General features: G+C 41.7%; 1 protein-coding gene across 14 annotated transcripts in view; it reads right to left on the bottom strand.

Annotated features, from left to right (window-relative positions):
* The window catches only part of Lmo7 (LIM domain 7), a 190,906-nt gene that overhangs the window by 121,979 nt on the left and 51,501 nt on the right, over positions 1–17,426 (bottom strand). For all 14 annotated transcript variants that reach the window (XM_075950051.1, XM_075950029.1, XM_075950028.1 and 11 more), the window contains exon 2: positions 11,061–11,131. In XM_075950051.1, the coding sequence (XP_075806166.1) occupies positions 11,061–11,131 (71 nt within the window). The remainder of the gene's footprint in view (positions 1–11,060; positions 11,132–17,426) is intronic.

Genomic DNA, 17,426 nt, shown 5'->3' with positions numbered 1-17,426 from the left:
AACTTCCAGATGCTCCCATGCCCTCTGTTCTTGGCCTGCGACCCTGTGTTCCATCCCTCCAGCCCGGAGTAGAATTATCTCTTTATCCCTCTCAAGCCTTCCCTTGCATGAGGGAACAAACCTGGCTATTGCTTACTTAGCCCAGCAGAGGTTTGTTCTCTTGGTAAGATTAAAACTAGAACACAAAATAACTCAGGGTACTCTCACAGTGACCTCAATAACCTTTTCCTCAGCTTCTTCTGAATGCTTGTGAACCTCCTAACTAGCATGTTCAAATGTTGACCTCCCCAGTTATGGTATTAAAGGGCAGGGCCCTTTGAGAGGTGACAGTCTCATGACTCTGCCCCTCCTGAATGGGATTAGTGCCCTCAGTCAACAGGCCTTGCCCTTCCCCTGTAGGAAGTTGTGGTGAGAAGATTACACTAAGAAGGTACAATGAACAATGGCCCTTACCGGACACCCAACCTGCACCCATCTTCGTCGTGAACTTCCTAGGGTCAGAACTAACATCCTCCTATATACAAGCTGCCCGTTGACTGGTAGTTGTTATTGTAGTCCAAATGGACAAATGCTCTATTCAAGGTGTCTACTCTCCCTTCTTCTTCCCTTTCCAGCAACGATGTTGTCTATCCTCTACAAAAGAGCTGAGTGGATCTGTGTGCTTAGAGCATCAGCTCCGTTCATAGACCTTTTCCTATCAGCGGAGATAGTCTGACTTTGCAACTCAGGTGCGACCCTCAGGGAAAGCCATCTATAAAGCTCAACATGGCTCGGGCGTGAACATTTCTAAGAAGAGCCCAAGTCTGACATTCTACTGTGGGCTAACCTACAAAATTAAAAATAATAATAATAATAGCTCTAAACAGCAAACTTCACTTCTCCCCTTTGTCTGAGAACTCTCCAGTAAAACATTCAAAATTCAGCAATACCTATTTACCTCCTGTCTCCAAAGGTTTCCAAAAACCAATGGGAAGGCATACACAGGAGACTATGCGGATACACTCCAAGAGCTTGGTGACCTAGGGGTGATCTTATTAGTCATCTGCTCGGGCACATTTCTGTTACCTGCTAAGGCATTTTGTAAATGTGTACCTTCACACTATCCAAGTTTTATAATTAAGTTTAATTGTTTAATTGTTAGGTTTATCTTGAGACAGTGTTCCATGTAACTGGCTTACGCGCACCCAGGGGTGACCTTGCACTTCCGATCCCCTGACTTGGCAGCCCACCTGGATTGTGCAGTGCAAAGACCGAACTCAGAAGCATACAAGATGAGCAGCCATCCACTGAGCAACGTCTCCATTCCGCAGTTTGTGAAAAAGGCACAGAAGGAATGACACACCTTCCTAGCAAACCAAAGCTATAAATATCTTTTCATTGATTATTAACTACAGGGTATTTATTTATTTGTTTACTTTTATTATAAGTAGGAGCTCTGCTCGTTGGACACTGCATGCTTACAAAAGAAAGCCCTGGGCAAGGCTCAGGCACAGAACAAGCAGAGAAGTTTAACTTCTTGGAGCAAAGCCCTGAAATCCACCTTGAATTTTTTTTGGGGGGGGGGTTGTGTAAAATTCTCAGAATTTCTAACTTCTTTAAGGCAGTAAATTTAGAAAAAAAATGCTTTACTGTCAATCAAATGTACTAATTTTTTAACCAATACCACTTGTCTATATTTTCTGTTCCAGAGGAATGAAATTTTATCGTTTTTCTCCTAATTGTCAGTGTTGATCCAGAGAGCGAACTGCCAGATCCAGTCAGCCAGACTGGTTATCTTCAGATGTCAAGATTGTAGGTCAACGGTTTCTGTCTGCATTCATATTTTAAAATAGAGAGCGCATTAAATAGACAGTGAACATATTTTCATGGGTAAGATCACCAGTATTAGTCATTTCAAATTGAAGAGTAAAAGCTTTTGGTATAAAAATTCATTACTGTGCTCGTGTTTCCAAGCATAAGTGATTAAATAAAAACTCGACAGCAGACGCTGAGACGGATACCCCTGCGGCAGAACAGGGAGTCCACACCAGTGTGACTGTTGTCGTTTTCCTACAATGGCTCTTTACTGAGGCTCATCAGTACACCTGAAAACATGCCAGAGTGCAGGAAACGGTTATACAATGTGACTTGTGTGTATATGTTTTCAGGGGTCACCATCTTGTGCTAACCAATGGGGGTCGGGGGGCTCCTCCCTGGGAACATTATTCCTCATGCTCTCGACATTCCTTAATTGCCGTCCCTTGTCAATGCTTGAGGCCCCGAGATTTCCCTTCGTATGTTAGTCTGTCCATTAGTGTCGTCCTTGTTTACGTCTTGTTTAGGCAGCATGTTGTTGAGATTTCATGGGTGTAGCTTTCCTGACATTTCTAGGAGATGCGATCTCACAGCGGACTTCCTGTTCCTCTGGTAGGTTATATTTATCTATTTAGGAATAGTTAAGAATATAAATAACAACAATTAAAGAAAAAGAGGACATGAATTTGAGAGAGAGCAAATGTGCCTAGGAGTGGGTGGAGGAGGGAAGGAACAGGGAAAAGTGGTGTCACACTTTAATTTCAAAGTTTTTAAAGCGCATGAAGCAAAACCTGGTGGGGTGGGGGGGGTGGGGGGCTGACCACAGATTCTTCTCATTCTGAGCAATTCCAGTAACTACAGACTAATGGACCAAACAGCAGGAAATTTCCTCTATCCAATCAAGATGGACAGCAAGTATTGAGACAGAGACATTACAGAGAAAACTCAAGGATCACAAACCTTTTACTCCTACAAGAAAAGAGAAAAGAAAATCTAGGCAACCTTGGATCCAGTATGATATATTAGATATGATATATCAAAGGCACAAGCCGTGTAAGAGGCAATTGATGTGTTAGATTTCATTAAAATTAAAAATGTTGGTTACCCAAAAGATGCTGCCAAGAGAGTGAAAAGACAAAGTATAGAATGAGAGAATGAATATATATATATATATATATATATATATATATATATATTCACAAGGCATACCTGATTGATGGTTACTCAAAGAATTCTCAAAACTCATCAAGCTTAAAAACAAAGCAAAACACTGTTTTAAAAAGGAAACAAAGACTTTAAGAGCTGCCGCCCCACCGAATAAGCTACACAGATAATATGCTATGAGATAAAACTCCACATGACAATGTCAATAGGGAAACGCAAACTGGAACAAATCGCTAATGCCACCTGCCTACAACCTCTAAGAAAGGCCAAAATCTATAACTCCGACAACACCAAATGTTGGCAAGAACATGGAGCAACAGGAATGTGCATTCATCACTGGTAGGAGCAGGAAGCCCTGCGACACTTTGGAAAACAGTGTGCTAGGTCCTTATGGAATTAAACATATCCTTACCATATTAGCCAGCAGTAATAGTCCTCAGTGTTCACCAAATAAGTTGAAAAATATATGGCCACACAGGCACTTGCCCATGGACATTTATGGAAGTCTTATTCACAATTACAACTTAAACATCATAATGTCCTCTCACATTAGGTAAATTGGGATAAATAAACTGGCTCACCTATAAAACTGAAATATCATTTGGTCCAGAAATTAAATGAGCTACCAAGTCACAGAAGATATGAAGCCAATTTAAACTAATATTATTAACTGAAATCAGCCATGTTTTATTATATCCTACATAATAATAATATGCATTATTATGTTATATAATACATTATAGGAATATTGTATTACTATTACATCATAGACATAATGCATTATATAACATTCAGGAAAAGATAAAACTATGAAAAGAATCTATGGAAGAGAAGGCTGATGGTGCAGAGCATGGGATTTGTAAGGCAATGGAACTACCCTATATGATACTATGATACCGTTCCCTTATACATGTGATTAGGTGCTCCCCAATTTTTGGCACCACAAAAATGGCAGCATGCATATTTCTTTAGCCTCCTTTCACCTTCCTTCTATTTCCAAAACTGAAAGCATTCGTGTTAATCTCTAATAAACACCAGGAAAGGAATTCGGCAGCACGAATCAGTTCGCATTCTCGCCAGCATCCCTGAACCTACCTCTTGGTTCCCTCACACTTTCAACACCACAGACACTTTCTGCCTCTGCATGTCAGCTGTTTTGTAATCTTCCACAGTGCCTCAAGCTTTTAGGAGATTAAAGATATTAATCAGAGTGGGGCGGTGGCTCGCTGATAACACTCTTGCCTAGTATGCATGACACCCTGGGCTCCGTGCTAAGCACTGTATTCTCTAGGCATGGTGGTGCATGCCTGTAATCCCAGCACCCTAGAAGTGAAGGCAAGAGAAACAGAAGTTAAAAGTCATTCTCAGCTACATAGCAAGTTCAAGACCGGCCTGATTTGAGAAGAAAAATAAGAGCAATTTTTAAGCAATGTTTCAGGTATTTGTTCTTAATATTTTCCATGACAAGAAGGCTGTAAAATGTTTCTCTTCCTCTACCTATAGTCAGACTCCCAAGAGAAGAAATGCTGGGAAATATTATCTAAGTCATAGATGCGTCATATTCATAAAATAGCACATAGCCACTGGATTGTTTTTCTGAGATTTATATCAGTTTATATGTATTTGAGTGTTCATTTTCAGATCATAGCACTTGGTGCCACAATGCAGACATCCTCTTGCTCTTAGGGGAGCTAGTGCTTGGATCCAGGGCACTGTGCACTCAGGTTTAAAGACATGCTTCTCCACTGAGCTGTGCCTGCAAGACCCGGCAGTTTAAAAAGATTGCAAGTTACTTACTTCTTTCAACAATGACAACAACCAACAACAAAGGGTCATATGTCAGTCTAATTAGTTCTTACAAACAAAGGTAGAGGGGTTTTATTGTTTACCAATAATGTTTTCTCATTTGCTAAGAATTTGGTTAGATTCCTGGCTCCTCTGTTTACTGAAATTTTTAAGCTGTGTGGTTTATCCCTGCGTTAAAACTGCAGATTATCTTTGACATCCTTTTTGTTTGTATTTTTCTTTCCTTGCAAAGCTTAGAATTTTAAAGTACTTCAAAAGATTCCAAATGCTTCCTTTCAGTACTCTTTTTTACCAGTTTTCTACAGGGTGTGTCCTAAGGTATAGTAAGCCTTTTGAGTGACACATAGCCAACTGTTTATTCAAACACCAAAAGCCGACTGGTTCATCCCCCGGCCCCATTTTCTTTCAGTTCTTTTAACATGAAGTCTTAAACAGGAGAATATATTGCAGAACTTTTATTTTATTCATTTACTATGCATATTTTTTAAAGCTAGCCATTTTTAAAGTGCTGAGTGTTGTCCTTCGTCACTTCTGCCATGTGTTCTAATATTAGGACCGGCAATTTCAATAAATTTTATTAATAGAATTCTTCCTATTTGTGCCTGTTTATAATATTCCATGTGCATGTTGAAAAGTTACAAATATTGGAAAAGTCTGGTTAGATTTTGTAAATTATGATTTGAATGGGAAATAATTTCCTTACAGGTACATGCTTTGGATTTGCTGACCTGCTTATGAGCTATACAGAGTAGCAATTACAGTCCTGAGGGCTTTGATCTGATCAATGGATTAACCCCTCTATGAATTCATAATCTGATGGCATTATCAAGAAATGAGAAAAGGTAGAAGACGTGTCTAATTGCAAGCAGATCTGACCTATGTGTCTTGTCCCCGCTCCTTCTACTCCGTAGCACTCTGGCCACCACCACGAACTGAGCAGCTCTTCCCTCTTAGGGCTACGACACTGTCGCTGACCACAGGCCAGCAAGTCAAGCATGGATGGGATCCCCTGAAGCAGTGAGTCGGGAGAGGCAACTGTTGCCTTTCAGCTGTTTTTCTCAGGACTTGTCAGAACAACAAAAAGTCTAAACCGCAAATGAATGGACCTGGGTCAGCCTCTATAGAAAGCTGCTCATCACAGCATTAAGTTTTAAATCTTGCAACTTCATCCATGAGATCGCACCTAATTTTCACACTCACCTCAGAATTTTTACACTTCTACAATTTAAGTCAATGCAGTTGACACTTGAGACTGCCCATTATATTAAACTTACTTCCACAGCTTCTTGCTGACGGACTTTAATATCAAGTGAGTAGACAGAGACATTTAACACATACATTACTCCCTTGCTTCTTTAATATACAGTCCTTGTCATTTATGTGTCAGAGGCCCCGAGACTAAAATGTTGCATGTTCTATTCTTAGAGATTTACAGTGAGAGTAAGAAAACACTACCAGACTTACTCTCAAAATAACAGTACTGTGCTTTCTACCCTCAAAGCTGAGGCCAAAATATTAAAAGAGAAAAATGCAACCGCTTGGAAGGAGTCTATAGGGAATGGTTGCTATGGAAAATGTAAGCTGTAGCACGTGCCAAGTAGATCTTCAGCCTGACACACTCTTCTTAATGACATTTCACATACACAGATGTCAGATCATTGATAAAATGGACCAGCAATGTTTAAAAAGAAGACATATCGATGCCAAGCTTAAAACACACCCAAAAGGAGAAAGCAGTTGAAAAGTTAATTATCTTTATGAACTCTTACCCTGCACTACTATTTACATATTGCTGGCTGGGCTGGGCGGTAATATTGGAGACTATAAAGCTGATGTTCTTTACTTTTTAAATTTCTAAAAGCTGTAAACAATGGATTCGCGCCAGTAGGTAATGTAGGCTTGTGGAGTCATACGTGAGCCATTTCTCCTCCTTAGGAAATTCAAGACCAGAGACAGCTACAGGAAAACTGCCTTTTCCGTCCCACCAAAGCCTGTGGCCCTCCTCTGTCACACTGGACAGAAATCTCAGGGATTCCCAGTTCCTGGCCTTTATGTACAAGTCCTTGACTCTATATAATGGTGTTTTATAAACATCCATGACAAGTGACATCATCCCCTATGTTGTCTACTATATTAAAAATTACTTGACCCTCCCACTGGGAAGAACAGTATTGATATGACTGTTTTCTTATTCTATTGAATGAATCTCTCAAGACTGGATGCGTTAGGCACTAAGATAATCACAGAGGAACTATAACTGCAAGCAGGTCCTCTCAGAGCACCGCTCTTTCCGAGCAGCAAGCAAAGAGGGGGTGGGGAAATGACCCGATGACACGGTGAGAAGCTTCTCGGTGAAGCGAGTCATGTGTTCACCAAGGCATGGCCAGTGGGGACAGAGCAGAAACTTGGGATGGCTCCAAAGAGGGGAGCTACAGACTGACTAACCAGTGACACACCCAGCGAGACTATCTCCAAGTAAACCTTCACAGAGGAATAAAGAATGTCTTTGTCGGAAGACTTCCAAGACTTCAACCGCAAGATGAGGAGATTGCTGACTGATATCAGTAGCCAAATGATGTGTTCAGAGCACAGAAACAATTGTGCCAGAGCAAAGCAGGGCTATGGATATTCATGTGGAAACAACTATTTTATCTTTTTTAAGTATGGAGGGTAACAGCCTGTATGAATACTAGCCAACACTAAAGAAATGAGACAGATTATGGATATCACTGATAAAACTCAAAGAGCTAAAATAACCTAAGAACTCTGGTCAGTATTTTCATTAATTTAGAGGAAAAAATTTTTAAAGGGAGGGGGTAGTGCCTATCTCGCTGCTAATAAAGTCAAGAGAATGTGTATCTAAAATAAGCAGTGTAAGAACAGAGCAGGCAGCGGTTCCATTGATAAACATCTGCCTACATGCAAGCATGAGTACCTGAGATCAGATCCTCTGCACCACGTAAAAGCAAGGCATGAGAGTCTCACAATCAGAGCATATGGAAGGCAGAGGTAAGGGGAGCCATGGATCTCACTGTGCAAACCAGCAACAGCAAGCTAATCAACTCCAGATGCTGTGAAACTTCCCATTGCAAACAAGCAAGCTAGAGAGTGACCATAGAGGACACCCAGTGTTGAAGGCTTCTCCATGCACAAACACAGATGTACACAACACACACATGCGTACAGAGAAATGTACGTAATACACACACACATGCACACACGCACAGAGCAGTAATCTTCAGCTTTCAGCTCACTAGATACCAAATCAAACTTGCTAGAACAAAGATTATTACCACAAACAGGCTCACCCCAATCGTCCATCAGCCTGACAAATGCACAAGAAGTATTTGCTACTCGGTCGGATGTGTGCCTTGTCTGAGACTCCAGTGCAGAGGTGGCTTCCAGTGTGGAGTCGGACATGCCCCTCTGCTATCAGCTGAGCGATTGTAAGAAGGTCCTCTGACTCCAGATGTGGAGAGTGCAGAATGCCAGTTTAAAGAAAGAGCAGCAGTCTTGAAGGATAGAAGCTGCCGAAACTACGAGGTAAGACAGCGAGAATCTCACTGATGGTAAAAATTAATGAGATTGCTGAAATAGCAATTTTATTTATATAGACATAGAGATAGATTTGTATAGACATATGCTTTATTAACAAGCATACTCTATAACATGTATGAATGTGGCTAAGTATTTGTTATCACTATTAGAGAAGAAATTACATTTATTTTAATTTGTATTAGTTTGGAACAATTCAGAAATATTTCTACTCTAATTTGTTCTTTTTTTGGGTCAAAACAGTGTTTTCAGTCAACTCTGGATAGTCTTACTTGTAATGATATGCCCATCACTTAGCCTAGGTATAGGTTTCAGGAATCATTTCAGACCACTCAGACCAGAACTGTGCAGAAGCTGCAGTTAAATACAGAACAGGTGTCACAATGAACAAAGATCTGAAATCAGTCAAAGTTCAGAGAATGAGAGACTGCATAGACTTGACCCTAGATGGACATCTGTATCTTCTCACCTCCTCCCAGGGCTCTGGGAACATCAGAGAAGAGGGGCAAAAAGATCGGGAGAACCAAAGTGGAAACGCAACAGAGAAGGTGCTTGTGTGAACTCACAACTGTTGGGACAGCCTGCACAAGACCTGTGCAAGATGAAGCCAGGCACAATCCCAGTGGGGAGTGGGAAGGTGGCCGTGAAGTCCCACCCCTACCGAGGAACTATTGGCAATTGGTGCTACTAGGAAAGGGGAGTCAGTTTTCTGCAGGGATGCAGCAGCTGAGAGGTTACCCATGCCCCACTAAGCCTATACACAGCACATACTGGCAGCACTAACTGGACAAACTGGATTCAACACCAACAATAACCAATCAAAGCAAAAACAAAACAAAAGGCCAAAATAACAAACGAAAAACCATGAAATTGTAAGGAATAGTGGGGACGGGAGAAGAGGAGTTGGAGATGAGGGAAATGGGGGGAAGACTTTACCCAAACATAGATAAATGCATGAAACTCTCAAACAATTAACAATAAAGGAAGAGGCGCCACCATGAGATGTGGTTACTCTAGCCACACGTTCTGAGCAATCGCTAATCATTAGAAATACGTAAAACACACGGGACCTCTTTAAATAGAACATCTACTTAGGCTCCAAACTCTCGTAAACTAAATATAAGGGCACATTTTCATAGACACATTTCTGTAAAATGCCATCTAATTCCTCAAGATTGTGGAGCTTAGTATCATAGATAGCTCCTTTTCTGCAAACCCTTCCATAGCCAGACTTAGCGATAAGGGTCACATGGTTCTCAATAAAAGCATTTTCTCTCCATCTTCTGAACACATAAGAAATCTCTATCTTCTGAACACACGAGAAAACCCTTAAATGATACAGTTTTCAAATCAAGATCATTCCTCCTCTGTCGCCCACGGGGCAGACCATGCAGCCTAATTGAGTTTAAATATTTCTCAGTAAGGATTGTGAGCACACAGCTGAGTGAGGAGGAACAGAAAAATCTGCAACTTCATCCGTGGCCCTGAGGGTGCTGTTCCAAGTATACATTAGGTAAAACTACATAAATCGACATTTCTGTGAATCACAACTGGTTTAACAGAGATCTGTAACCAGTCAAAGAGACTCCACGGAACTTTATATGGAATGAATTAATGATATTCTCAAACAAAGGCGTTTGGACAGCTGCCAAGAAGGATGGTTTCCATGGCCATCCTCCTAGCAACGCATGTGGACACCAAGTTCCGCAGTTTATGGAAGCCTAAACTGGTATTGAGTACAGCAGTTCCACGAATCAGGCAGATTAAATGCCCTGATCTCTGCATTGCAAACATTAAATCTCTGGTAAATGTGTATAAAAGCTAAGTGACCTCTGTGAACATCCAAAAGTAATGGGAAAAGGAATCTAACCCTTTCTCTTGGAGTCTTTATTGCAAATAGCATCCTTCGAAGGGTGAATCAAAGGTATCTAGGGGCACCTTGTGAGCCAGCATGATGGTAGACACTGGGCTCCCGTCACCAAAAAGAAAGAAAACATGCAGGTTCTAGTAGCTCACTCCCAGAGTGTACATGTGGACAGATTCCAGAAACATCTACGTGATAAGAGGCTAGATTGGAATTACCAAGTGCTTTCAAAATATGTGGGTGGGAACTCAAGTACATTCTTATAATTTATTTGCCTACTTCTGCAACTCATACTTTTCTCTAGAATTTTATCCTTTCCCTCACAGGCCCGTCTCTTATCCACAAAGGTCACATATCTGGTTAACTGGAGACTCAAACACTGCACAAAGCAAACACTGTGGACCGCACACCATCAGTCAGGGCACCAGCCTGGTAACTTCTGGTAACTACAGCCTGGAATGCAGCTCACAATGGCATCTATTAGCTAAGTAAACAGCCAATGACTCAAATCGATTTCGGCAATGTAATGACTCTACTTAACCCTAAAGAGACACTTGCCACAGTGATCCTCGTATCTTCCTGATGAAAGGGATCCTGTATATTAACTTGAAAATGAGGCAATTATATAGAGTGTGAGCTATAGTCAGATATAATCAAGTCCCTCTTCAACTATCTGCCCATAAAGCAATGACAGGCTCTTGCTTATTTACTAATTAAAAATAATATATATTTTACCAACACTATCTTTAGATACCAAGACTGATAACCCCTTCTCTACTGTCTCAGACTGGGGAGGTGTCAGCTTACAGAGATCAAATCTCACTTGGAACTAAGGACACAACCCTGTGACTGTGGAGAGCGAGCCTTAAATACTTACTCACACAGCAGAACACCATTTTCTAGAGAGGCTCGAAAATCCTTGGTTTCAAAATTCTTCTCAGTCACAGCCTGAAAGACAGACGTGGGCATTCAGTAAAGAGGGACGAGAAACAAAGTAAATTCACAATGCTGTTAACTAACAAGCATTTGATGTTTTAGCTGAATGATTTGCTTGTATTGCCAAAAGTCATTCCTCATAGAAATTGTGTACTATTCTGTGTTATAACCATGTTAGTGTGAATAAGTGTGTCCTGTGGTGTAATCATTTTATTGGATGATAGGCTAAGGTTACAGAGGCCATGAATTTGAGGAAGAGCAAGGGTAGAAGGGAGGGATCAAAAGGAGCAAAGGGAAGGAGCAATGATGTAACTATACTACAAACTCAAACAAAAATGAAGAAATATGTTTTAAAAACTAAACTAAATCTTAGTTTGGTTTTTCAAGACGGGGTTTCTCTCTAGCTTTGGAGCCTGTCCTGGAGCCTCTTGTAGACCAGCCTGGCCTCAAACTCAGAGAAATCTGCCTGCCTCTGCCTCCCGAGTACTGGGATTAAAGGAGTGTGCCACCACTGCCTGGCTAAACTCAATTTCTAACGAGTTTCAAAAGAGAACTATGGATGAATCAATAAGAGTAAATATACACAATTGAAGATATAAACTGGAGAAAACTACATTTGAAAGTCGTGAATCTTACATCCCAGGTCAGGTAAATGGGTCAGGCACATGATGCAATAATGTCCACAATTCTCCTCTCTCACTGCAGCTGTCTCTGCCATTCACCCAGAACTCTAGATTCCATGATGTTCCATAGTGCCTGAGATTGCTACAGCCAGATAGTAGGCCTGAGAAGTCAGGTGATAACTTCACAGCTGCTTTTCTACTCAAAGTTAGCAGAGCAGAGCATGGTGACGTGCGTCTATATTCCATAAGACTGACAGACACACACATGCATACATACAGACAGACAGACAGACAGACACACACACACACACACACACACACAGGGGACAGGGATAGAGAGAGGAAAGGGAGAGAGATTGACTTAGTTTCTCATCATAAGTGTCTGGTCAGGCTGTGATATCCTCAAACCCAGGAAGAAATAGAGGGTCTATCTCCTGTATGACATCCACTCAGCTGCAGAAATTAAACACAATCCTTCTGTCTCTGTTCCTACTGGAACACAGAGCTGAAGGTTAATAATAAAGAAGCAAGCAGCTTTGCCCTCTTAGAGCTCAGGCATAGAAGTAAAGACCACATTTAAATGCATAGTTTAAAAAAAACTGCCTAGACAGAATGATGCACTCCTTTCAGAATTACCAGATTAGCTCGGATAACCTGCGCAACCAACTCCAGAATTTCCCCACAAACATATCAAAAACAAACTCAAAGTGAGGGTGGACCCACGTATGAAAAACACCGAGACAGCTAATTCTTCAGAAATCTCCTCCCAATAGTCAAAGAGCGAGACCCAGAAATGTTCGACACAGTCAGAGTCACTATCTCCAATCCAAGCAAAACCCTCGGGAGCACCAGTATAGGACAACCATGACATTCTCAAGCCATTAAGATGACAAATGGTGATGGAGGAGAAAGGCTGTGATCTGCAGACACACGGAGAGCAATGAAAAATGACAGTCACCACAGTGCACAGCCAGTCCAGGGAGCAGAGTGTACCTAGTGACAAGAGGGAAGGGATTTGAGGCACACAAAGCGTAGCTCAACTCCACTTTCACTGCCTAAGATCGATGAGTTTTCAAACACATTAAACCATCTCCCCGAGTCTGGAAATCCAAACAGGGAAAATAATCGCAAGATCAATCATGTGTAAAAAGGCTGCCAAGAGTGTCCACCTAACCCATGACATGAGTGAATCCTGACGTTGTCACTTGTCCATACTCTAATTTAACACACAGCCAGGCTGAATTATATATAGAATCCTATTAAATAAAGTCAAGATGCTGAAAAAGAGCTATTCAGAAACCCTAACTGCTCCAAAGGGCCCACTTTAAAAGACTACAGAGCAGGGGCTGGATAGTTGACTTGGTGGTTAGAGCACTGCTCTTCCAGAGGACCCAGGTTCAATTCCCACCACCTACACGGTGGCTCACAACCATCTGTAACTAACTTCTCATTATCTATTCACTTCACACAGCAGGAAATTCAGTCCTTCTTATCACTCACGTTTCACCAGTAAGAAATGTGAAGCTAAGCAACTCAACTGTCCAGAAAATCAACCCCATGTTCATTAGATTCCAGAAACCTAAATTAACGAACTGCACCATTGCACCTTCAAAATTAATTCTTAAGTGTCGAGAGTTTAAACGGCTACTCGGATTTCTAAAAGTTCATTGTTTTTAATAGTCTGACTTAAAGATGCCTTGTCTAACCACAAACTGAGTATGTGTGTGTACACATGCGTGATCATGTGTGTGATAATGAAAATAAAACTTGGGTACTCTAATATTTCATACAATGAACATTCTTTCTGAATACTTTAATCTTCTCTAGACATTTTATGCACCTTAGAAAACAAGCATACTCCAGGTTGGTGGTGGCAAACACCTTTAATCCCAGCACTCAGGAGTCAAAGGCAAGCAGATCTCTGAGTTCAAGGCCATCCTGGCTTACACGGTGAATTCCCAGACAGTCAAAGTTACACAGAGAATCCTTGTCTCAAAAAACCAGGAAGGAAGAAAGGAAGGGAGGGAGGGAGGAAGGGAGGAAGGGAGGGAGGGAGGCAGGGAGGGAGGCAGGGAGGGAGGCAGGGAGGGAAGGAGGGAGAAAAGAAGAAGAGGAGGGGAAATGTGTGTGCTATACATACTGCCCATCCCATTTCAGTAACTCAAAACTGATTAATTCTCAAGCAGCAATTCCTGCATCCATACATAAAGTTAGCTATAACCCTGCCTGCAGAACCGAAGTGAAATGATACAAAACTCTTGAGACGTTTAAACCAAGGGAAGCATAAATTCGCAGTAAGAATGTCTTTCAACACTACAGCCCACCTGAGCTGCATTCCTTAAGGTCACTCCCCAGCATCACCAGCAGCCCAGGGAAGGCTGGGTCAGGATTCTGGCTCCTGTGAGTCTGTGTTTCAACTCCTGCTCTACCACTCTCTACCAGTAACTGTCCAGACTGCTTCACCTGTTGGCATCCTCACCCGTGAGACCGAGACGACAGGTCTTGTGGAGTTAGGCTGGGAATTACGTGAGATGACACACTTAATTATGATGATAGACTTAATGCCTGCCTCAGAAGCAGTCACAAACACTAGCTATTACAGCAGGTGCTGTCTAGCCAGAGAGCAACTCTTACCATCTTTCCACAGCAGAGAAAAAGCTGTGTCCTTGAACATGGATGTCTAACTTGCATGGTATTAACGCAACATTCTTTAAAGAAACTGACTCCAGACTATAAAAAGTTACTAAATCAATGCTGTATCTAAAAACATTGTTAAAAATTAAAACGATCTGTAAAACACCTCGTAACACTGTGAGGGCAGTTTGCTTTTAAAAATTAAATTATAGGGTTTTTTGGGGTTTTTTAAAATTGATTTTATTGAACTATACATTTTTTTCTGTTCCCCTCCCTGCCTCTCACCTCCCCTTCAACACTCTCCCAAGGTCCCCATGCTCCCAATTTTCTCAGGAGATCTTGTCTCTTTCTACTTCCCTAAATTATACTTTTAAATGAGACCCATCCTTACACTAAGGAGAAGAAATATTTGTAAGAAATTAGTGGTCTGGAAGAAATTCCAGTTTTGAGACAACGTTCGGGCAGTTTTAGTCATTTGGGTCTCCGATGACTGGGAGCCTTACTCATTAGCAAGCTATTTAAGGTGTGATACGTTTTTACGTAATGAGGCTGTGATTCATAGGGTTAAGTAGAGACCACAGGCTTTCCACTTAAGTTATCAAACAAACAGGTGTGATCACCTTGTAGTCAGCCACGCCTTCCCCTCTATACCATCTCTTTCTCCCTCCCTCTTCCCTCTCTCTTTTTCTCCCTCTCTCCTTTCCATGTGATCCAGTTAAAAGAAATCACCATCTTAAATAATTTGAGGACACATTCGTTCAAGGACAGGATTTAAACTCAGAGCTGGTCCACATCACACCACGTGGTCCTGCTTGACCCCTGCCTGTCAAAGGGAAAAATCTTTGCCCTCTCCTTCATGGTGTACAAAAGATGCCTAAAAGTGCTTAGTCTGCTCTAGAACAAAAGGGGACTCCCCCTCTGGCCCAAGCTCCTTCTTGCAAGCATGCGTTCCCAGGTGCTGAGAGGTCACCCTGCTGAAAGGAAGCCATGGAGTGACAGGACCAAGCGGGGACTCCCGGCTGAGATGCCTGCTGGAAGTCATAATTAAGCTAATAGGGTATAGGAGGGACAGAGCTGGCGCCAGGACACATTCTGCACAGCGCTGCCGCCAAACCTGTCTAGCCACCTGCCTCCAAGCATTAATAGAGGGAGTTTTCAAAGGGCAGATCTTGTGGAAGACGATAAGAGCTAATGACAGGCAGCAACCGTCAAGTTCACAAGTGTTCAAAAATACAACATTTATTCTGTTATAAAATATCTAAATTCAATAAATAAACAGGAATTACCTTTTGAACCCCTTCTTGTCTGGCTTTGCTCTAATCCTTTCACTGGATAAGATTTCTCACCAATACAAGCAACAACTCCCCCAAAACTATGTAGCTCAGTTCTATCTCTGACCATATAATCACATAACTTAAATCTAAACATTATAGAAACTTCTCAATGACCGTTCATGTCCATGTTATCAGCAAAACACCCACTGACTGCCAATCAGCAAGCTCTCGTCCTAAAATTTTTCACATTGTCTGGTGCAGCCACTGGAAAGTGTCCACAATCCTGAAGACTATCTCTATTTTTGTGCAAGTCAAGATTCCAGAAATGCAGGGCCTGTGTGCATTTGTTTTAAAAGGGATACGCAGGGGTCATTTCCTGATCAACACTAGGCTGTGAACTTCAATTGTGCTAACAACTGATTCCCAATTGTCATCTCACAATTGACTTAGCAGCTACTAAAATATATATGTTTGGAGCTGGAGAGATTACTCCGCGGTTAAGAGCATTGGCTATTCTTTCAGAGGATCCGGGCTCAATTCCCAGCACCCACCTGGCAGCTCACACCTGCCTGTAACTCCAATTCAAGGGCTTCTGATGCCCTCATACAGACAAACATACATGCAGGCAAAGCAAAAAATATAAAAATAAATTTTAAAAACTATATGCTCATCCTATCAATCATTCCAAATTCCAAGGAGCATTTGATATTAGAAGGCAGAAGAGCCACATGGCGAAACAATTCACAGAAGACAAATGTGCCTTCACTTTCCAGTGGGTGATAACTGGATATTCACAGGTAATGAGAGACCTCCTAATGAGTTCTTCAAGAAGTGGCAGGCTGCTAGGCACAAAGGGAGCTGGCAAGCTTTTCTGTCTATCTTGAAAACCGGCAATGAATTCAAACCGTACTCTCTTTTGTTCATTTTGGAATCAACTACAGAACAATTCACATGACTCCACAGAGCAACACACTTTCCTGCGACAACCCAATCATTTTCTATAATGCGATTTTTGACAGATCTCTTTAGCTGCACACACCCAAAGCTCACAAATGCAAGGACTGTGGCTCACAGCATACATTAGAGAAAAACATGATGCAAAGAGAACAAGTATCTACACCTCATCCCTCTTTCCTTTTTCAAAGTAAAATTACTGAAGAGGTTGTTTATGGTGCTGGAAAGGCTAATGTTTCCCCCCAAAAGTAGGTCTTCCCTTGCAAACCATGCTCCCAGAGAGCATGTCTCCCTTCCAAAGAAGCATTAGGCATCAAAAAACTTAGATGGGAATCCCAAATTCCGTGAACGATAAAAATAAATATCTTAATTTCTCCTGGCCTTGCTTCCCTCAGCTACAAACCAAGTCCAATACAATGCCAGTCTATCCTCTCTCTGTGCTTTGTGACCCATCACCCTTCCTGATTTGAAGGCTTGCATGTGAACTGCATCCCTAGACAATGGTGTTGTTTGGGGCAGTTGTGGAGTATTTAGAAGTGTGGCCTTGCCAGGAAAAGCAGGCAGGTAGGTTATCAGCTTTGTGGTTTACAGCTTGGCCTGCCTTTTTTCAAGACTCTACTTCCAGGTCCACGGAGGAAGCAATCAGCAGGCTCAAACTCCTGCTTCCACAGCCTGTAGCGACTCTCACCTTCCCTACTACGATGGACGGGATCCCCTCAAACCGTGAGTCAGGATAGATTCTTATTCTGGAAGTGGCTCCTTGTAGAGCGTTTGGTCATAACAAGCAGTAAAGTGACTAATATGTCCCAGTTTATATATAAA

The sequence above is a fragment of the Microtus pennsylvanicus genome, chromosome 15 (genome assembly GCF_037038515.1).
Source record: "Microtus pennsylvanicus isolate mMicPen1 chromosome 15, mMicPen1.hap1, whole genome shotgun sequence".
NCBI classification, from domain to species: Eukaryota; Metazoa; Chordata; class Mammalia; order Rodentia; family Cricetidae; genus Microtus; species Microtus pennsylvanicus.
This window is presented reverse-complemented; position numbering and strand designations above follow the sequence as displayed.